The following is a 22,666-nucleotide window of genomic DNA, read 5'->3' as shown; positions in this document are numbered from 1 at the left end:
ACTGGACTTGTTTTTCATTTTCTAGTTTAATTTTATATCTTAACACACACACACACACACACACACACACACATTGGTAACCCAAAGTAATGTTAGGTAATCAACTACACTTTATGAACTATTTTATTATAAAGGATATTTTTCCTTTTCATCATTTGTTCCCTGAAAATGAGATCATTTCTTATATATTTAAAGTATTATTACAAAAAATTGAGTAACAAGCAGTGGCTTTGGTTTAAGAATATAAAACAGAAACAGAATACTTTCTTAGGAATAATCTGTGAAGAAGAATTAAAATGACCTCTCAAGGATTTCGGTGATCTGATTAAAATATTAGCCATTTTTACTGGATTTTCCATCACAACTGCATTGATGAGATTTCCCCCCCTCAACTGGAAATTGCTATACAGATAAAAACAAAAACAAACAAAAAAATGAAAAAAATAAAAACCCTAAGAACTTGAAAAATATGATTGGAAATATTTGCCTAGGTCGTTCCTTTTCCAGTTTTTCTCAGATAAAGACAGCTACATTTTTATTACCTTTTACTAATTAACACTAAATTTTAGCATCTTTTTAAGAAATAAAAATAAGGCTGGTGGATGAATCCCATACCTTATATTTGGTTGCTAGAATGAACTGAAGTTGTAGAGTTCTTCCCATCCACTGGAATGCTATTTGTTTTAAAACAATTCTTTCATCCGCCTTTTTCTCCTTGCCTTTATTGTAATTACTATGTGGGCAAAAAGAAGAAAGTTTCAAAATAGGAGTCTATAATTACATTACTATGAGTCATTTCACTTTAGAAGTTTTAAAAATATTTACTAAGCCATGAAAGTCAGCATATTTTCCAGAAATTCTCTGCTAAATCAGAATAAATTTGCAGTGTTTCTGCAGGCTCAAATTTCAGCTCAGCATGTACCTGCTGCAGAGATAAAGTAATTTTTGCAAATGATTCCATGTGTACTTGCCAAGTTTCCATATCCAGGAAATTCAATATATAACATTTTTGCTTTTGTCATAAGTGAAAATCTTAGTAGTTCTAATACTTACCCAAAGTTAGACATTTAACTCTTAACAAATTTATGCAAAAAGTTGAATTGTGTGGTCAGCAGAATACATGACCAGGGTAGTCTACACTTACTTTTCAATTGTGTACTCTTTAATCCCTTTTACTCTCTGCGAAAAAAGTTAGTCTGTACTAAGAATGACTGATCCTAGGCAGAAATTGTAATCCTAAGAAAAATTAAGTTGTAGGATTCCTGTAGCTTTTTTCTCTTTTAATGCTAATTCCACTCTGCTCTTCTAATTTTCAGCAACGTTTTCTTAGGCATTAAGTATTTCAATTCCAATTTCCTCCCTTCCGCTCATTCCTTCTTGAGCAGTCTTTCACACTTTTTGATTCTCTTCACTCTTTCCTTCATTATTATGCTTTTCCCATTTACTAGAAAGTTTCTCTCGGATAATCTGATCAATTAATCTTTGTTTAAGATTTCTTTAAAATGTCATCTTGAATAGCATATTAAATATACCGTTTATTGCCATACAATGAAATAAATATTGTACTTATAAAAAGGTGGAATTTTAGAGGGCTTGAACACTGAAAAGATTGCAACAATCTTGTCTCCAAATTAGTCAAAAATCTTATTTTATTTTTTGAAGCAGTATGGAATGTACATGCATGTTTCAATCAAAATAATTTCTTGCAAAAATTTCTAACTGTAAAATTTCAAGGGTGTTAATGAAGCTGGAGGTTTGGGGGTTGATTTTTTGGAGTGGCTGTTTGTTCACAGGCTTTAAATTACCTTCGTTTGCTACTGCCTTGGTGCTAAGCAATTTACACATATTTAAACCTTGCAACAATCCTGTGAGGTAAGGATCATCAGCCTCAAAATACAGATACTGAAATTACAGTGTAGGGAAATTAGCTCATTTTCCTAGTTTTCCCACCTAATTACAGGCAGTACTAGGATTCAAACCGGGTCTCAACGGCTAATGATTTTAAGCTTTTCACATGCTTGGCGATAGTCAACAGGTTTTTAGTGTCAAAGGTGAATGGTCTCAAACTCAGGTCCTGGCCTGCATTTGACGCTATTTTGCAGCTCTGCATCTGGCTCACGTTTCTAGTCTTACTGCCCACTCCTGTTCTGCCTCTCCACTACACTCCTCCTGTGCTGTACTGTATGCTCTTCCCTTGGCTTGAAATGGAACTTTCGTTCACAATCTGTTTCGTAAAATTACTTAAAACATGACAATGTACTGCAGGGTCCAGAGAAAATGGTTCCACCCAGCAGTGTGTGTGTGGGGGGTTTAATTTCATCTCACACAATCTTTTAATTAGGCCTTTGCTTTTTAAGCCCTTAACCTTCATTCTGAACCTCCAGGGGAACCCAGGGCCTCCAAATCCTGAGGCATTTCAGGTGTGTGATGAGGAAATCCATTTTCTCCATTCACTTCCCCCTGCCCCCACGCCAATTACATACCATGAATTCATTTTCTTTCCATTCTCTCACTTGTTTTCTTGTCCTCTCCTGTTCTCTTTGTTCTTCTGGGTGTTTACCATCACCACCACCGCCACCACCACCGTACTTTCTTTTTCAGTGAGGTTTCTAGAAGAAGAGGAATGGATGTGGGTATTCACCTTGTCATATTTTATTGGAAGTCTAAAATCTTTCTTCTTTTTAATAATCATCCTGGTATGAAAATTATGGACTTTGGAGTCAGATTCTCCACCTTTTTCAAGTCGGGGCACAGAGAGAAAATGGTCTTTGTATAGTATGCTGGGGTGGGTGGCAGCACTAACCTAAGGAGCCTGTGCACCCTGAATTACTGGTGTGCCAGGATACCCGTCACACAGCCTCAAGGTGGTAAACACTGGGATTATACTTCCCGTTTCTTAGTACTTGGGAAATACAGGAGCTAACATATTTGAACGTGCCAGAACAATGTGGATACACGGTAAGAGCCAGTAGAGATCTGCCTGCTTCCTTCATATTCCCCCCCCCCCCCCCCCCGCCGCAACAAGTCACAACTTACACAATGCAGGGGCTCACATATCTGTTAAGCAAACGACTAAGATGGATGGACATCACTGTAATACAATAGGGGATGATTTGGAGTCAGAGGATCTTGTAGACCAGACAGCAGCATTAGACGGCTGGGCAGAGGAAAGAAGGAGGACAGGAGGTTATCGGGCTTCCTAACTCTCTCTGCATTCAAATAGTGACAAGTGCCTTTTGCTATTGGAAATCATTTGCTGTGAGGCCTTTGGTAGAGAGGTAGGCTGCAGGTGTTAGGGAAAAGTCTAGCGCCTTCTTAGTTGAAAGGGAATAGCTGAGGTGATTATTTAAAGAAATGTTCTTTGTTTTGCATTAGATTTATCTCTGTTCTGTTTAACCTTTATCTTCACATTATTCTTTTCCTGCAGAAAAAAAAAAATCTGTTCACAATCTTCCTAGGGTCGGGGCATTCATTATTTCCCACTTCAGATTTGGGAATACACATCTTTACATTTAAAACTGCAAACACCGTCACACCAAACAGCATATGTTTGGCGTAACAAAGGCAAACGCGACCGCATCTGTGATTCACTAACAGGTAGAAAAAACAGTGAAGGAATCTGAAGAATGTTAAACCCAGACGGTAATCTATACCGCCTTTCTCTTTTAATTTTCCTCAGCTTCCTCTTTTTCTCTTTAGATTCATCTTGACTTTGCTCTTCGTTTGGGCTTAAATTTTTTTGGGGGTGGGGGGAGCGTGGGGTCTCATCCAAAAAAAAGGGCAAAGAAACTCCAAAGAGGCAAATGGGCAGGGAGGAAAATCAACAAGTCACCCTGCTTTCTCCTGCGGGGAGTCCAGTTGGCAAGTGAATCCCCATTCCAACGGCGTAACCTTCCCCAGCGGCAGTCACCCCCAAAGCACTTCCCAACTCGGTTGGGCAACCTCCCTCCACTTCTCCTCCTCTCACAGCTGTCGGGAAATCCTGGAGCAGCCCTTACCCAGGAGCCGCTTGTTTTCTAAATAGCCGAGGTTGGAGCTTGTTTTAAAGAGAAAGAAACAAAACTCGACGCTTCAGGGGCTGGGCCGCAGAGCCCAGCTTGGCGGATTCCCGCTGCGGGCCGAGGCGCGGCCGCTCCACCGGCTGGCTCTCCAGAGACCAACCCCGAGAAGCTGCGCACTGCTTGTTTGCTGGAAAACAATGAATTGGGTCCGTCGGCCTCACCTTAGGGGTACCTGTGCGTCGGAGAAGGGAGGCCGCTCTGCAGCCTGAGGGCGGTTTTCCAGGCGAAGTCGCGGAGCTGGAGACGCGCAGAGGCGTCGGGTTTCGCGCGGCGCCGCTCTCGCCCGGCGCGGGGACGCTGTGCGCCCCCCTCCCCGCCCCCGCTGCAGCCTGTGGCTTCCCCCGCCGCTCCAGGTCGGTTTTTCCCGGCGACTCCAGTGTGACTTCCAAACTCCCGGGCTCTGGGCACACCTCGGAATTTGCCCCCGCCTCCTGCCTGCTCCCCTCGGGCTCCAGGAAGTCGCGAGCGCCCTAGGGGTCGCCCGAGGAGTGGGCTCGGGACCGCGGGCAGCGCAGCCTGCAGGGGGGCGCCAACGGCAGCGATGAAGCCATCTTGGCTGCAGTGTCGCAAAGTCACCGGCGCCGGGGGACTCGGGGGGTCCCTGCCCGCGTCCTCTCCCGCCCGGGGAGCCGGCCCGGCCCGCAGGGCGTACGTGGCCCCCGGCCAACGGGGCGCTCTCGGGGGCCGGGGCTGCCGGGCGCTGTCCTCGGGCGGCTGCGAGTACAAGACCCACTTCGCGGCCTCGGTGGCCGACCCCGAGAGGTTCTGGGGCAAAGCCGCGGAGCAGATCAGCTGGTACAAGCCCTGGACCAAAACGCTGGAGAACAGACATTCGCCTTCCACCAGTTGGTAAGTGACGCCTTCGCCCACCCCCCTCTCTCTTGGGTGCCAAGGCTTGGCGTCCCCTGCACCGGAACCTGGAGTTCTTTTGGGAAAGACAATGCGACTGGAGATATGCTCAGACCTTTTAATTTGTGTTTAATTTCAATTTCGTAGTCAGCTCTTTTGCCTTGTCCTGAAGGATTAGGTTACCTATTGTGAGCCCCGCTTCCTATAGACCAGAAATTTACCTGTATGGCAGGGCTCTGCTTAGTTGAGCAAGAGCCAGCCCCCAGGGACAGCACAGTCTAGTATGGGAAGCAGCCACGGGGAAACAAGTGCAAGAAGAGGGATAAACTAGGGGAGTGTTACTAAGTATCCACACACTCGGAGGAAGAACGACTTCAATAAGATTACACCTAAGTAGGGTTTGGAAGGGTGGATATGTCTTCTCAAAGTCCACAAGGTCCTAATTATTAAAGTCCATGAGGTGGAACACAGGTTGAAATTTGACTGTTGATGTAGTTGCAACTAATTGTGTTGGCTGGAGAGGTGGGAAAGGGGGCTGGTGAGTCAGGGGTTGGTTTGGGAAGGGATTTAGGTATCATGCCAAGTAGCTCGGATTAGGTCCACAGCCCTGTCCTGTATATGAAGCTGCAGTACCGGGTACCCAGAAAGAATTTGCATACAGGTAGGTGGTGCTAGAAATCATGGTAGGAATGAAGTTTTTTGTTTTTCGTTTTCCTCCTAGAGTTGCAGTTATAAGTAGTTATAAACATTGTTTTTATATTGTAACAAACAGATACATTTGTAGAATAAATCTCAAACTTGCCAGAGTATTAAGGGTGAGTCACACAGTCAGAACTCAAGAGTTGTGGCTGTTCTTTGGGCCATGGGCCTTAACAGTGTGGTTGCTTTCATCAGCAAGCCATTAGGGAGAGATGTTTCCTGTAAAAGTTTGCAAAACACTGCAGTGGGGTTTCCCACTACCACTTCCAAGTTCCCAGCAGTGAGATGGGGGAATGACATGGTCAGGTTTGCATTTGACAAATGCCTTCTTTTTTTTTTTAACATTTTTATTGGAGTATAATTGCTTTACAGTGGTGTGTTAAGTTTCTGCTTTATAACAAAGTGAATCAGCTATACATATACATATATCCCCATATCTCCTCCCTCTTGTGTCTCCCTCCCATCCTCCCTATCCCACCCTTCTAGGTGGTCACAAAGCTCCCAGTTGATCTCCCTGTGCTATGCGGCTGCTTCCCACTAGCTATCTATTTTACATTTGGTGGTATAGGTAAGTCCATGCCACTCTCTCACTTCGTCCCAGCTTACCCTTCCCCCTCCCCATGTCCTCAAGTCCATTCTCTAGTAGGTCTGCGTCTTTATTCCTGTCCTGCCCCTAGGTTCTTCAGAACCATTTAGTTTTTTTGTTTGTTTTTTTTAGATTCCATATATATGTGTTAGCATACGGTATTTGTTTTTATCTTTCTGACTTACTTCATTCTGTATGACAGACTCTAGGTCCATGCACCTCACTACAAATAACTCAATTTCATTTCTTTTTATGGCTGAGTAATATTCCATTGTATATATGTGCCACATCTTCTTTATCCATTTATCTGTCAGTGGACACTTATGTTGCTTCCATGTCCAGGCTATTGTAAATAGAGCTGCAATGAACATTGTGGTACATGACTCTTTTTGAATTATGGTTTTCTCAGGGTATATGCCCAGTAGTGGGATTGCTGGGTCACCTGGTAGTTCTGTTTTTAGTTTTTTAAGGAACCTCCATACTGTTCTCCATAGTGGCTGTATCAATTTACGTTCCCACCAACAGCGCAAGAGGGTTCCCTTTTCTCCACACCCTCTCCAGCATTTATTGTTTGTAGATTTTTTGATGATGGTGACAAATGCCTTCTTGTTGAAAGTAGGAACCTGAAATGGAGAAAGACATCTTGACCAGAGACTGTTCTCTGTCACCACCATGCTCTGCCCTCTGTCGATTATTTGGAGCTGTTAAGGTGGTTTTATCTTTAGAATCTGAGCATATTTCCCCAACCAGTCAATTTTTTTAGTAGTGTTTCAGAGGATTTTTCAGATCCTCTCTTATGTGCTGGACAGTGGCCCAATCACTCGGTATGCATGCGGCAAAGCGGTAGGGGTAGGAGTCATGATGGTCAACAGCATCGTATCTGGTGCTGGAATTTTGAGTTTGAGTTCTGGCCCTTACACTTACTGGCTGTGTGTTCATAGGCAAGTTGCTTAATGTCTCTGTGCTTCAGTTTTCTCGTATATAAATGTAGAACTAGTAAGAAGATAAATTTATTAAAGGGTTAAGACCAAGTCTTAATGAAATAGACCCTGTAAGTGTTAGAGGAAGAATAGTTGTCTTTGTACTTTCATACCACAATTATTTAAGAACAGGAAATCCTAGTGTTTCTCAGATCAAAACACAGAATTATTGTCTCGCCTAAGAATGTGTTCTCAAAAAGTTCTGTGTCCGTATATATGTCATAAAGTATGGAACTGAGATTATTTACGTGAGCATCCTTCGCATAAAACTGTGTGCAGAGAACCCAATTAAGAAGTCACTGGGATATTCCAAGTAAAAACCAATGAGGGCCAGACCTAAGGCAATGGTCAGACCATTGCCAATGGTGGCAATGGAAAGGAAAGGACAGGTTTCTAGAGGATTAGTTGAAGTTGGTGAGGGCTCAAGGGAGTGCAGAGAATGTGGAAATCAAAGTGTCCATTAGATAGACATTTAAGATCTGGAGATTTTCTCTCTGATGTTTCTTTCTCTTTTTAATTTCTGGTTGCTTGCCTAAATTTTAAAAAATTGTATGCAGGCTTCCCTGGTGGTGCAGTGGTTGGGAGTCTGCCTGCCAATGAGGGGGACGTGGGTTTGGGCCCTGGTCTGGGGGGATACCACATGCCACGGAGCAACTGGGCCCCGTGTGCCACAACTACGGAGCCTGTGCTGTAGAGAGCCCGTGAGCCACAGCTACTGAGGCTGCGTGCCACAACTGCTGGGGTCTGTGCGCCTGGAGCCTGTGCTCCACGATGGGAGAGGCCACAGCAGTGAGAAGCCCACGCACAACAGCACGGAGTGGCCCCCCTCTTGCTGCAACTAGAGAAAGCCCGCATGCAGTGACAAAGACCCAACACAGCCCAAAATAAAAACAAATACATTAATTTAAAAAATGTGTATGCCTAAAATGTTCCTTTTTTTTTTTTGCGGTACGCGGGCCTCTCACTGTTGTGGCCTCTCCTGCTGTGGAGCAGAGGCTCCAGATGCGCAGGCTCAGCGGCCATGGCTTACGGGCCCAGCCGCTCCGCGGCATGTGGGATCTTCCCGGACCGGGGCACGAACCCGTGTCCCGTGCATCGGCAGGCGGACTCTCAACCACTGAGCCACCAGGGAAACCCCCAAATGTTCCTTTTTTTAATGAGGATTTTTGTCAAAGGGTCCTTGTAGGTATTTTCAAACATTCAGTACATTGTAGATCACTGATATTTGACAATATTGTATCTGAATTCTGTCTTTGTACTCTTGGAATCACGTGGCTGTACCTGTTTTATAGCAGCCCAACAGATCAAAGTGAATAACAGATAAGTCTTTGGGTCTGCATTTATTTTAGCAGTGTGATTCCGTCTTACTAAGGAGTTTGGTTGGCAGAGCAGAGTTGGGGAGGCAAGTAGACACAGCAGACCATACGTCTAATCTGAAACTTCATTCAATATGTGGTTTCAATCTGAATCCTATTTGCAGATATTTCTCATTGGTTAACATTTTTCTGCAAAGGTAAACTCAAGGGCAGGACAAATGTCTTTTTTTTTTTTTTTTTTAATTTATGTCCATAGATTCTAGGACAGAACAGACATATGAGTTTGAAAAGTGATAGTCAGATAACGGGATACATAGACCTGATGATTTTTGATTCTGTATGTCTTGGGAGGTGGTAAGTGGATACAGGCACAATTTGATGTGAAGGTGCTTTGCTTACTTGTTTTTGAAGCTGGGATGGGGGAAGGGAGATGTTGACTGCCAAGTTCTTAAGTAAAATGAGGAGGGGTCGCTACAGCTAATTGTTCTCTTCTAGGTGGAGCTGGCATAGGTGTAGTCAAGATCTCTGATGCCCTTTGGCTTCCAAGAGGCAAGAGGGATTCTCTTTCCTCATTATAAGCTTGTCTGTTCATTTTTCATGAAAGTAAACGCCCCTCCGAATCTACAGGCCTACCAAAAGCCCCAATGCATAAATAGTAATGCATATTAGCTTTCATAATGGCGTACACTACCCAATAGTACTTTACGAATGCAGTAGTGTGAGCATGGAATAGAAATCTTTAAGGGTGATATACTAGGGACTTTCTATTGTAGGCAATAGCCCTGTAAAATACATTTCTGGGACTGTAATCGCTGAGATCTTTGAAAGACAAATTACATGTAGGTGCTTTAGGAACATGTGAAGAACCACCTTTCCTCACAGTTTGTTGGTTAATTCACATTGTTGACACCTAGCTTTGGGGGGACTAAATTCTCTATTATAGAGACTTCAGTAGAGAACTGCAATATAAGGTGAAGCAATTAGAACTCCTAGTAATTTCTCTAATCCTGGAACAACAGAATGGAAGTTTTGGTTATTTTCTCCTGATGAATTAGACATCCTGCTGCCTTTCCTGAAAATGAAATCCAGCTGCCACTCTGAAAAATTAGGCAATTCACTTTTGCATGCATTGTGGTTAACTCTTCAGTCTGCGTCATCCCTTATCCCTTTCTTTGGAAGCGTTGCAATTCTATTTTTTTTAAATAACATTTTCTGTTTATTTAAACAACATTAAATGATCAGACTCTCACATACTGTTTGGTTTAGAATTTAATATGCATTAACAATGACTATAACCTGAAAAGGAAAAGTCTCTGACTAAATGCAGATTATTAGAAAATGATTTCTGCTTGGTTAACATCTCTATGATGGAAATTGTTTAGGTTAACATGCAAGATCTCAGTTTCTTACTAGCTATGAGATAAAGGTTGTTTAATCCCTCTAGGTCTTAAAATGGCTCATAAGTGATAAAGACACCAATCATTCACTCACTGTGTGTATAGTACAGAGAAAATGATGAAAGAGATAGTGGAGAAACTCACTACACAGTGGTAGGGGAGACATACATTAAATTATTACAAACCTATTTATTTAGAGTTGCAGTAGATGCTATGAAATAATAGGGGGATTTAAAATAATCTTTTCTGGAAGGATCATGGTAGGAGTCTTGAAGAAATGATGGTTAAACTGAGATCACAATGAGTAGAGATTAGAATCAGAAGGAGAGAGGAACATTGCAGACAAAGAAAACAGCACATGCAAAGTCTGTGAGGTGTGAAGTAGCTCAGTAAATTCTAGAAACTGAAAGAAGGCTAATGAGGCAGGGAAATTATCAAGAAATAATAGAAGAAGAAGAGAGCCATATTGTAAATGGTCTGGTGAGTCTCGTTAAGCATTTGAAAATTTCCTGGCACAAAACACATGTCACATAGTAGATGATCAAAACTTGAATTTACTACTCTTCTTTCTGCACTGGAACAAGAAATGTTTGTGTTCAACCCCAGGTCCGCCGCTTGCTTTGGACAGGCTTCATTATCCTTATTGAGTAAGAATAAAATAAGAATGATGATAGTATCAATTTCTTAGGATTATAGTGGTGGTGGGGAGCATGTAAAACGTCTAGGACTGTGCCTGACACACAGTCCTAGGTACTAATGTCTTTGGAATATATAAGCTACTATGGTCCAGGAAGTTTTCAGGGAAATGATAGCATTTAAACTCAATCTTAAAGTAGGACTTAGAAAGAAAAACACTTCTGTGTGCAGAACAAACATGACAGAGGGATAGCGGTGAGAAAGAACCAAATACACTTGTAGGATAGAATGAACAGTAGACCAGTTGGCTTCTCGTGGTTATTTTGAGTTACTGGTACTCAAATTCAGAAGGTAGTTTCAGGATGGTTTTGGAAGGCTTGGAATAGAAGCTAAGGCATTTGCCTTCACTTCTTAGGCTGTAAGTCACAACCTGATTGTAATCCTGCAGATAGGTTTTGTGTGACCCAGGTGCTTTTTGTTTGTTTGCTTTTTAAAGTAGTTGTCAGTATTTAAACATTGGAAGATTTCATCTAAAATCTAAATTTCCTTTAATGATTCAGTTTTTGGGGGCTTCTCTTAAAAAAAAAAGCAGAATATCTGTCAGCAGTGAGTCAGCATTCCTGCATTGCAACACTTGGCCGGAACTGAGTGACTGCTGTTCCAAGCTAAATTAGACATAGTGACTTCCTGGCAGTGAGGTGTAGGGAAGTAAAGAAGTTATGGTGAACGTGACAATTTGACTCAGATATCCTAGTGGAGGAATTGATTGTGAAATTAAAGATAATGAGTTGAAAACTTGGCGAGGACTTGTAGAATTATAGATTTGACTGAAATTTGTAAAGAGGTGAGAGCTGAAGCTTGGTGAATGCCAAGTGGGGAGAGAGGGAGAAAGAGGAGAGGGAGAGAGAGAAAGAAAAAAAATACTAAAAACTGAACTTGGAAGACAAGTGGAAGGGGAAAAAAAAAAACCTATGAGAGTGAATGAGACTTGTTCAAAGAAGTAGGAGAAGGAACAGCAGGATGTTTTTGTGCCATGGAGTAAGAGGGAGAGAAGAGATAAAAATAGGGCAAATCAATAGCGGTAAAGGGCTCCAGAGATGTTTTGAGGCTATTGAGGATTGAAAGACAGCAGTTTTGACTCAGGGATCCTCAGTGACTTTTTTTTTTTTTTTTTTTTTGCGGTACGCGGGCCCCGGATGCGCAGGCTCAGCGGCCATGGCTCACGGACCCAGCCGCTCTGCGGCATGGGGGATCCTCCCGGACCGGGGCACGAACCCGCGTCCCCTGCATTGGCAGGCAGACTCTCAACCGCTGCGCCACCAGGGAAGCCCTCCTCAGTGACTTTTAATAATGCGATGTCAATGGAGAGATGAAAGCCAAAGCCAGAATCCTGCATTACAGGGTGAACTGATGGTAGGGAAAAAGAGTCCATGGAGATGTTTGACAGTGACAGGAAGGGGAGACAAGATGATAGCATGTGGAGGTGTCTGGGTTACCAGAAAAATAGTTTCCTCACTATCTTTACTTTCCCCTCCTCCCCCTGTAGGAGAATCCTTTGTTTAAAGGCAGAAGTGAAGAAACCTGTGAAATAGGAATCAAGGGAATTTTGCTTATTTTGAAACCTGTTCCCCATCAACAGGACTCCATGTTTTTACAAGTTGAACTTTGTGTGGTTTCTTTCTTTCTTTTTTTTTTTCTTTAGATACCACAAGTTCATGGAAGGAACAAAATGGAAAAGTCTAAAAGATGGAGTAAAAAGCTACTCAGCAGATCTATATGTTCTTGTTGTATATTGCAGAGATTCTAGTGAGCTGGATATCTAAGCATTTGATTGTAAGTTTGACAGAGAAGATAAGGAGACAGTTAAAAAAGGTGAAAGAACTAAGATTTGTTGATTTGTTAAATTATTCTGGGGTTTCAGACATCATGTCTATAAGTGGTTCAGAGGGAAGGAAGTTCTTTATCTTGTACTTGCAACTTTTCTGAGTTTGACATTCTTTCAAAAGAAAACAAAAAAGGAAAATATAATGCGGATTTTATATAACCAGAAAGTAATTTAATTCCTCTACTGAATTTTGATTCTTTGGCAAACAATTAGCCACGTTAAGCTGTTTCAGAAATTCAATCTCTCTCTCTTTCTTTCCTGTAAAATTTCCTTCGTATTTATCAGGTATTATTAAAATTATACTTAATTCTGGTTTGAAGGTGAGAGTTTTATCTAGAGATGAAAAATGTGTCCCCTTTTGACAAACACTAAATGAAATGTATTTATTCATAATATTGTACACAGTACAGGTATATTTAAAATTTAAATTATCATTTTTTATAAATAAAAAATATTTTATGAAGGTATCTGGCCAGCATGAAAAATGGCCTGTTAGAAATACTGTCCCTCAGATAACCTCATCAACAAAGACCAATTTCAAAAGATCGGCCTTATTTTATATTCTAAAGGTCAGCGGCTTGGTGCTGTTCTGTGTGTAATTTTCTCTGTCATGCTGCTGAACGTTCAGGACAGAACAGAGTGAACTACTGGAATGCTATGATTACATAAGCAAGGATGGATTGCCTGACAAATGGCACAATCAATGAACAATGGAAATTCAATCAGCTGTGACCAAGTGTGGGAGAAAGTCCAAACTCTTATCACCTCCTGGAAGGTGGCTGACTTTTCCTTTGTTCATGCTATATACTGTTAGTTGAGAAAAAAAAATCCAGTGGTTGAAATTATTTGTTTCTCCTTCTCCTCCTGCTGCTTCTTTTCCTTTTCTTTCTTCTTCTTTTTTTTTTTTTTTTTTAAAGAATTTCTGCTTAAGCAGCAACTCCATGAGGGAGATCATTGCTTTCCATTGTGGTGTGACATTTGTGAGAGAAATGTGTGGGAGGCTAATGAATCTTTGTGATAATATATATGAGTGTAATAACTTCTTTAAATTACAGTTTTAGGAAGCACATCTGAATGTAGAAATTATTTAAACCATGTGGTTAGAGAACTTGTAAAAAATATGAATTATATAAACTTTTGCTGATATTATGACCAAATGAGGTAAGTGACAGTGCATAGAAAGGAGAAGTATTATTCTTATACTATCTAGGAAAATTGAAGTTTAAGAGTTTCCAGTATGAAATAGTCCAATTGAAAATCTTAGAATAGCTGAAAACAGGTTTTTCAAATACATTGTTTGGATAGCGTTTGATTTATAACGTGTAGGTAAGTAGTGAATTTTACTGATTTAACATATAAGTTGCTCTCAGTGGAAGAAACGCATCTGAAGTCTGTAGGTCTTTGATTTAAGAGATAAGTCTGGACAATAGGAATATGTTCTCCTTAGGTTTTGATGTTAGAATAACAACATTTCCCAAGTATAATTTTTAAGATGTCTCCCAAGAGACATCAGTTAAGTAAAAGAAATTTGGGAAGATTAAGGGAAAAGAAAGAATACTCAGTATCTGCTGTAGACATGATCAATATAGATATTTGTGCCAAAAAAAAATTAGTACAATAAAGTGGTAAAAAAATTTAGTAGTCGAAGGGACGTAAAATCATTATTATTGACTGTTTGCTAAAATAACCATAGGCAAATGCAACGGAGCTTAGAAAAATCTACTTTTGCACTAATCTCACTTTGCTTTCTCTCCACACTTTTTTAAAGTTTTTGTAGAGTTTCATCAATTCTCAGTTGAGAATTTAGCGCTTTTCTAAACCACAAATGCCCTGACATTGCCTTCTTCCCAACTCTCCCTGCTTAATCAAGGCCGAATGAAGTTTGTCACTGTTACTAATGGGAATTTGTACGATAAGCCAGCGGTCCCCAACCTTCTGGCACCAGGGACCAGTTTTGTGGAAGACAGTTTTTCCACAGACGGTGAGGGCTGTGGGGGGATGGTTCCGGCGGTAATGCAAGCAATGGGGAGCGGCGGGGAGCGGCAGATGAGGCTGAGCTCACTAGCCCACTGCTCACCTCCTGCTCTGTGGCCCGGTTCCCAACAGGCAGTGGACCGCTACTGGTCCTTGGCCTGGGGCTTAGGGACCCCTGCGATAAGCTATCTTGGTGGGTAGGAGAAAAAAACTATTGAGGATCATTACTTTATTTTATTCTTTTTGGCGGTACGCGGACCTCTCACTGTTGTGGCCTCTTCCGTTGTGGAGCACAGGCTCCGGACGCTCAGGCTTAGCGGCCATGGCTCATGGGCCCAGGCGCTCCGTGGCATGTGGGATCTTCCCGGACCAGGGCACGAACCTGCATCCCCTGCATCGGCAGGTGGACTCTCAACCACTGCGCCACCAGGGAAGCCCCGAGGATCATTATTAGTGGAGAAAAACAAACTGATCTGGGTTAAAACTTAGGCCCCACTCTTTGAACAATACATTGTCCCAAATAATTATAAAATGGGGACTGTGATGGGTATTATTGTTCAGCAATGTCTGTTCTCTACTTTTGAGCACACAGGAGGATTGGATTTCCCCACCCAGGCGTGGTTATGTGATTAGCTTTGGCTAATGCAACCAGACTGAGGCATGTCACTTCCTGGTGAAACATTTAGTGGCCAGTGCTTCAATCCTTAGTCCCCTCTGGCCTGTCAGATCCATCGTGGAAGCACCTGTAGCCTGGATTGCTGAGCAAAAATGCATAGATAACAATGCTTCCAGGAGTCCACTTGAAGCCTGAGTAAAGTTGCATGAGCGAGAAGTAAATGTTTTTTCAAGTTGAGAGTTTGCCGTTGTTACTGTGTGTAATCCAGCCTATCTTTATTGATTGTGAAATCAACAATATATATATAATCTATAATAATTACTTCTAGGACTGTTAGAATGAGTAAGTTTGCTCATGTACATAAATAGTGAGTGTCCAGCATATAGTGAAAACAGCTAAGCTTTATGGTATCCATGCTATGAGCCAGGTACAATACTAAGTACTTAAATTTATTTAAGTGTTTGAATTTATTTAATATTTCTAACAACCCTGTGACGTAGGGTACCTTTTATTCTCGTTTAGTGGGTATGGAAATGGAGATACAGAGAGTTTAAGAAACTTGCCTAAACATATAAAACTAGTAAATAGCAGATCTAGGATTTGAACCCAGGCAGTCTGAATTTAGTGTCTGTACTCTATCTAAATATATACTAAATTATATTGTTTCTATAATAATTGTCTTAGTTAATTTTAGGTTTTTTTTTTTTTTTTTTTTTTTCTTTTCTTACCCCTTCTCCACTGAAACCACTAAAAGTAATTTAAAAAATCTGGATCGGGCTTCCCTGGTGGCGCAGTGGTTGAGAGTCCGCCTGCCGATGCAGGGGACACGGGTTCGTGCCCCGGTCTGGGAAGATCCCACATGCCGCAGAGAGGCTGGGCCCGTGAGCCATGGCCGCTGAGCCTGCATGTCCGGAGCCTGTGCTCCGCAGTGGGAGAGGCCACAACAGTGAGAGGCCCATGTAACACAAAAAAAAAAAAAAAAAAAAATCTGGATCTACATGTCAGAAACATTTGGAAAATATCCCTATTATATCTGGAATAATAGATTGATGTTCTTTGAAAAAATAAACTGTTTTTTTAATATAAAATATTTAAAATGTGTACAACAGTCCCAAAAGTGGTGGGAGAGGGGCTTTATATTAATTGTTACCTACTTTAGAAATGTTGCCTGGACAGTAGAAAACAATATTAAGCCCTTCTCTTAAAAATGCTGTGTTGGTTTTCTGGCTTAAGGAAAATCTATAATGGCCACATTACTCATTGCTTGTAGTATGCTTTAACATTATTTTTATGAGAACATGGTAATAAGTAGCCTAATTAATTCATATAATTATGAATATTTGAAAATTTTCCTTTCCTTCAACTTCTCAGTAAAAGAAAATACTAGGACTTGTTGTATGTTTGTAATTATGGAAGTTGTTGATTTTGATTACTTTTTTAATGCATTCAAGTATAGTATTCTTTGCTGTTTTGCTTTCATTGCTTTTCATCTTGATCCTAGTGCAGGTGGACAGGCCTTGATAAATGGCGTAAGTGCAGAGATGAGTTTTTTTAGGAATCATATTGCATCTGTCTCTCTTGGTTCTAATATGAATATCTTATTTTTGAAATCCAGTACAAGGACCATGAGTTGTGGACTGTCTCACTTACCTGTTGTTATACCATAGGTGTTGCAAAACTTTGGGGAACAAATGATCTAAAAATGTTAAATTTTCCTTTGAATGTTTAGGGGGTGAAACACAATAATATTTGGAGAGTCTGTAATAGATTGAGAAGGAAACTCACATGTGATTATTCTCTAGCTCATGACTGAGCTATTCATTCCTTTCTTTAAAACTGAGGCATGCCTCTCAATAATGATAATAATAACAACAGTAATAACACCCATGGCAATACAACAGCCGTCACTAATTATGGGGCACTTGCTCTGGGTCAGATGCTATGCTAAGACTGTATGTATTTTTTGAATCCTTCTGACGCCTTGTGAGATAGGTTTAGTTATAATGCATTTTTATGACTGTGTAAACTAAAGGACAGAGAGATTAAGTGACTTGTAATATAGCGGTAGACTTAATTTTTCACACCCATTGGGTCACATGGTAAAAACCTAATTTTGGTAATGAGTTGTGACTACACTCTAACTTCTTCTGTCTGGCTGTCATATGACTGTACCTAGAAAGTACAAAGGAATGAAAACAATGTTAAAATTTTTAAAAAAATTTAATCAGAGATGCAACTTCCTTTCTCCCATTTGTCTCCTAGGTTTCTATGTGTCTTCCACTCTCCTCTCATTTTAGTGGAATGTAAATCTTCACTGTTTTCCCAGAGTCAGCTTGCACATGTCTTCTTGACAAATGGTTCTTTCCTAAAAAGCCCATCACCTTGAATCTTATTTCCCTTTAAGCTAGTTTGGCAAAGAATGCTCAATTCCCATCTCCATTTAGTCACTATACACCCACTATATAAGCTCATACTCCACTGATACTTTTCTCTTACCAGTAATTAAAAAAATCACAACTAGGTGATAGAAGGGCAGGGGTCAGATCTCAGTCACCTTTGTTGTTATCTCTGCAGTGGAATGCACATAACCTTGTATATATCCATCAAACTGATTTTAAAACTTCACCACATAGAGATTAACCTTCTTAATCCATCTTCTAAATCTAGGTTCTTATATAAATTACAGGTAGATATTACCTGAATCATCCATCCCACCAAGACCCAAAATGATCCATGAATCTTCTTTCTACCTAGGCATCAGAGGGTCTGAAATTTTCTTGTCTTCATGAGTTTAAGTTTTACTATGAGGCAGTTGGCTCCTTTTGCTTCTCTTCAACATATTCATCGAGTCCTCAAGCCAAAGACACACATACTGCAAGGAGGGAAATACTTTACTTTTATGGTACAGACCAAGTTCCCATGTGAGTATGGACTGGGAAAGTTGTCTCGGCACATATCAGGTTCCAAGAATTTCAGATTTAAGAGTTGTATCAGTATCATGTTACCAGATTATCATTTTTTAGTCTTTTTTTTTTTTTTTTAGTAAATATCTTAACCAGATAAACCAAATTTTATTTAACAAAGAAAGCCCACTGGTTAAAAGTAATAAAAGACAAATATTATATGATTTCACTTATATGTGGATTCTAAAAACCAAAACAAATAACAAAACAAAACAAAAACTGAGCTCATAGATGCAGAGAACAGACTGGTGGTTGCCAAAGGGGAGGGGGTTGGGGGTAGGTGAAATGAGTGAAGGTGGTCAAAAGGTACAGACCTCCAGTTGCAAGATGAATAAGTCCTGGAATGTAATGGGCAGCGTGGTGACTACAGTTAATAACGCTGAATTGAAAGTTGCTAAGAGAGTAAATTTTAAAAGTCCTCATCATAAGAAAAGAAAAGAAAAAAAATTTGTATACCGTGTACTCAAATATCGAATCATTATGTTATATACTGAAATTAATATAACGTTATATATGGATTATACCTCCATTTAAAAAACAAAACGAAAGAAAGAAAAAAGTGACAGCTATGAGATAACATAAAAATATTATTTCTCTAGGATACATTTATGGTATTGCCACAAATGATAAAAATGTTAATATTTACATTGTTGGGAATAAAAGCTGATCTTAATCTGATAAAAGCTTGAATTTTAGAAAAATGCAAAACTGATTTTATTATTATTTTAAAATGTTGAGTTCTCACTGCTCAAGATCTTCAACATATATCTACTCTAAACATCTCATTTCACCTGAATATTTCAAGAACTGTTTGAAATGTAATTTGTTGTTACAACCTTAGATCTTACAGCCTAAGATCCAACTTAATGAAATTTCCTTTCCTTAGTTTAATTTATAAAAGGATTAATTTTAAAATTTATAATTAGAAAAAAAAAATTTTTAACATCTTTATTGGGGTATAATTGCTTTACAATGGTGTGTTAGTTTCTGCTTTATAACCAAGTGAATCAGTTATACATATACATATGTTCCCATATCTCTTCCCTCTTGCGTCTCCCTCCCTCCCACCCTCCCTATCCCACCCCTCCAGGCGGTCACAAAGCACCGAGCTGATATCCCTGTGCCATGCGGCTGCTTCCCACTAGCTATCTACCTTACGTTTGTTAGTGTATATATGTCCATGAGAAAAAATTTTTAATTAGGAAGATTTTCTTTTTCTTATTAAATATCTAGTTATTTCAAATATTGTATTTGATGGAAATGATAATACTCAAATCAAAATCTCTTAAATCCTAAAAGATGATTTTACTCTGTACATGTGTACTTGTATGAGTGTGTGTGCATGCACATATGTGAGTGTGTTTGTGAGTGTGTGTTGAAGTGTTACACAATACAAAATATATTATCACAGTAAGAATAGCACCAGTAATACTCCTTACCATAGTTTTTTTAACTTCTCAAGAGAATACGTTCTTAAAGAAGAATTTAGGGAAAGTTAAGTAACTAGCTCATGTTCACTTAGAATGCAGGTGGCAGATCTTGGATGAAAAACCAAATCTGTTAGACTTTAGAGTGTATCAGCTTCTCATTGTGTCATATTTCCTCTCCAGTTAATCCTGTTTTATCCTCATACTACTGGTGTTAACAGATTTAAAAGCAAGTCAGATGCCCACACACAGACACACACACACACACGTTTGTTGACCTGTTAAAAGTGGAGTTTTTTGGCTCTAGAACTTATCCATTCCTAACTCAATTGTTCCTTCATTTATTCTCTCATTCTTTCTCTTGTTCACTCATCAAATGTTTGAATGCCTCCTACATGCCAGGCACTATTCCAGGTGCTGAATGAGAGTCCAGGTAGAGTATAACTTTGAGGTATGATTTCATACATCAAAGAAAAAAAGTGTTTTTGCTTGTAATGAGACAGCTTTCATTTTCCTGTTTAATAAAAGGAGAGTAATCATGAGTGATATCTAGTTATTATTTTCTGAAAATATGGGTAATAAAATTTGCTTTTATTTTACAATCTACTCTGAATTACCTTTGACTGTTGAGGTGTGAGTGACTAGAACACCCAGGCTCACATTTTGATGAACAGTGGTCATTTTGTAACCAATGAATCCTTTAATAGATAAAAGAGTCAACCAATTTTAACTTTATCCCTTTGTGCAGCCTCTCATTTTCTGCTAGAGGGGCTAACACACAGGAAGGTGAAGAAAAGACAAGTAACAAAAAAGAGAATAAAGAGACATAATGGGCTTGGTTAGCACCAGCTGGATAGTGAACTCTTGGATAATTGAGCAGGCTGCACTGTGTCCAAGTTTCAAATTATCGAAATGTGAGTGGAAAATGTTTTATCTATGATATGACATGTAGATAGTGGGAGAATTGGCAAGGATAGAGCAAAGATGTAGTTTGTGACCTTGTTCTTAGATTTTTTGATGATAAAACTAGGGAAAAAAGACAAAAAATTTGTCTACTTTTCTTTTTTTATTAGTTTTTATTGGAGTATAGCTGCTTTACAGTGTTGTGTTAATTTCTACTGTACAGCAAAGTGAATCAGCTATACGTATACATATATCCCCTCTTTTTTGAATTTCCTTCCCATTTAGGTCACCACAGAGCACTGAGTAGAGTTCCCTGTGCTGTACAGTAGGTTACTTTTCTTAATGTTTTAACTTACACTCAGTGGTATCTGGTTAGTTAAGTTGGATTTAGTTTCTGTCTATGTGTAAAGTTGTTTTGGTGAGAGTGAAGGTGGGAAATTGGAGGGGATATAATCTGGCTTAGGTAAAGGAGCAGCGGTTTTATAATCATAAAGCCTAGGTTTGAGATCTAAGTTTTGAATTACTCTTCATTGACATTTGTTATTCAAAAGTAATTCTGATTGAAATTTAGGTTTATGCTTTTCCCCCACAAAGGTGCAGTATTACTTTAAGTTTTAAGTAGATGAACTCAGGAAAGCCAAAATAGGTGGAATATCAATTATAGTTCAATATGTAAATAATTCTTAGTATATATCTTGGTATAGTCGGTATATTTCCCTTCAGTCTTTTATTTTCTTTTTAAATTTTTATTTTGGAATTATTGTAGACTCATAAGAAGTTGCAAAAATAGTAGAAAGAGGTCATTTGTACCCATCACTCAGCTTTCCCCAATGGTAACATCTTACATGACTATAGTACATTATCAAAACCAAAACTGACATTTGTACGATAGTTAGTTAGATGGCAAACCTTATTCAGATTCACCACCAGTTTTTGTACACACATATTTTTGTATGTGTATGTGTTGTGCCTTTTAAAAATCTATTATCTCTGTCTGTTTGTCAGTCTGTTTGACTCTCTGGGTCTCTATTTTTGTTCTTACAGAAAAATAGAATTATACTGTTCATATTGTTTGATAACTCATTTTCCCACTTGGAATAAGTTGTGATGTTTCCATTCCTCTGTTCTTCTATTTCATGATTTTTAGTGTATGCAGAATATTTAAACATATTGGGTGAATGTAAGATTATTTATTTCACAATCCCTTCCTGTTGATTTTTGGGTGGTTTCTCTTTACTTGCAGAAATACTTGCTTTTTTGGACGCAGCATTCCAAAGATTTCTCTGTCCCTGTGTCTGACTGTCCATCTGTCTCTCTCTGTTTCTTTCTTTCCTTCCTTCTTGCTGATGAATTCTTAGAAGATTTCTGGGTCAAAGAGAAATTATACGTTTTTTGATGTATATTGTCAAAATATTTCTCCAAAAATATTAAGAAATATTGTGAATAAGACTCCACAGTCTTTTTCCTTACGAAACATTTAGAGAATAAATAAAAGTAATAATTTAGTGGACCCTGAACATGGGGCGTTGTAAACTCTTAACATTGTGCGTTGTAAACTCTTAACATTGTGTCACATTTGCTTCAGATCGTTTTATTTTAAGCAATAAAACAAACAAAATTGATGCTCCCTGTGTATCTCCCTCAATTAAATAATCTTTATAGAAACAATCTCAGAATAATTTACAAGGCTCAATGGGAAGAAAAAGTTCTTTTTAGACCTTCTAAAATGATTGATTGTATCCTTCCACTTTAATAAGAGCTTGTATAGGACATCTCTCTGTGGACATGAGCTAAGTGTGCAGAATGAGTTAATGAATGTGGTGTCTGCCTTCTGGGAGCATCAGCTGTAGAGGACAGTTTCATCAGAACATTGCAGCGTATCGTTCTGCCTGAGTTATAGCCTTAAAGAGAGAGAAATGGATAGTTAAGATGAAGATGTAATATGAACACAGAAAAAATATGCAGTCCTAAAGTCCTAAGGTTTAGAGCACGTTAGTTTCAATCCTTACCTATTTCTCCCCTTTCTTCCCATTCCTCCTTAACCAAAGCAAGATGACACTATGTCAACAAATTGGCTTTCCCCTGCCCTGCATGGTGCTGGGGCTGCTCTCTCTTCTCCTTTCTCCCTCTCCCCCTTTCCTTTTTGTTCCTTCTTCATCACGTTGTCATGGCTATCATTAGGATTAAATGCTAAAAGGCATCTTCTCTCCCTTCCAACAAATATCGGTTCACATTGGAGAGTGTACCTCCTCTTCTGCCCCCTCCTGATTCCCTGGATGGTTCTGAGGTTTCAGGGTTACCTGCTTAGGGTACCCGTGGGCATCCTGGTCTCTGTCTGGTTTTCTAGGAACCTGCTCTGATTTGGAGTTTGGTT

At 39.6% G+C, this 22,666-nt stretch overlaps 2 protein-coding genes across 10 annotated transcripts in view; one reads left to right on the top strand and one right to left on the bottom strand.

The window, feature by feature from the left end:
- The window catches only part of LIN7A (lin-7 homolog A, crumbs cell polarity complex component), a 390,131-nt gene extending 385,794 nt beyond the window's left edge, over window positions 1–4,337 (bottom strand). For 3 of the 5 annotated variants that reach the window (XM_079936906.1, XM_079936904.1, XM_079936909.1), the window contains exons 1-3: window positions 4,223–4,337; window positions 2,484–2,609; window positions 616–733 (exon numbers count right to left, since the gene is read on the bottom strand). The gene's annotated coding sequence lies outside the window, so the exon portion shown is untranslated. Of the gene's footprint in view, window positions 1–615; window positions 902–2,483; window positions 2,610–3,036; window positions 3,158–4,222 lie in introns of those variants that run through there. The other 2 variants (XM_079936905.1, XM_079936907.1) reach the window with 2 other exon arrangements.
- Window positions 4,338–4,595: 258 nt separating this feature from the next.
- Window positions 4,596–22,666, top strand: part of ACSS3 (acyl-CoA synthetase short chain family member 3) — a 143,833-nt gene continuing 125,762 nt past the window's right edge. For all 5 annotated transcript variants that reach the window (XR_013830492.1, XM_079936886.1, XM_079936887.1 and 2 more), the window contains exon 1: window positions 4,596–4,910. Coding sequence is in view for 4 of the 5 variants with exons in the window: in XM_079936886.1 (XP_079793012.1) it covers window positions 4,603–4,910 (308 nt within the window). In the remaining variant the exon portion in view is untranslated. The remainder of the gene's footprint in view (window positions 4,911–22,666) is intronic.

Source organism: Stenella coeruleoalba (genome assembly GCF_951394435.1).
Source record: "Stenella coeruleoalba genome assembly, chromosome: 11".
NCBI lineage: Eukaryota > Metazoa > Chordata > Mammalia > Artiodactyla > Delphinidae > Stenella > Stenella coeruleoalba.
The sequence above is the reverse complement of the archived record's forward strand: the minus strand, read 5'-3'. Positions and strand labels throughout refer to the sequence as shown.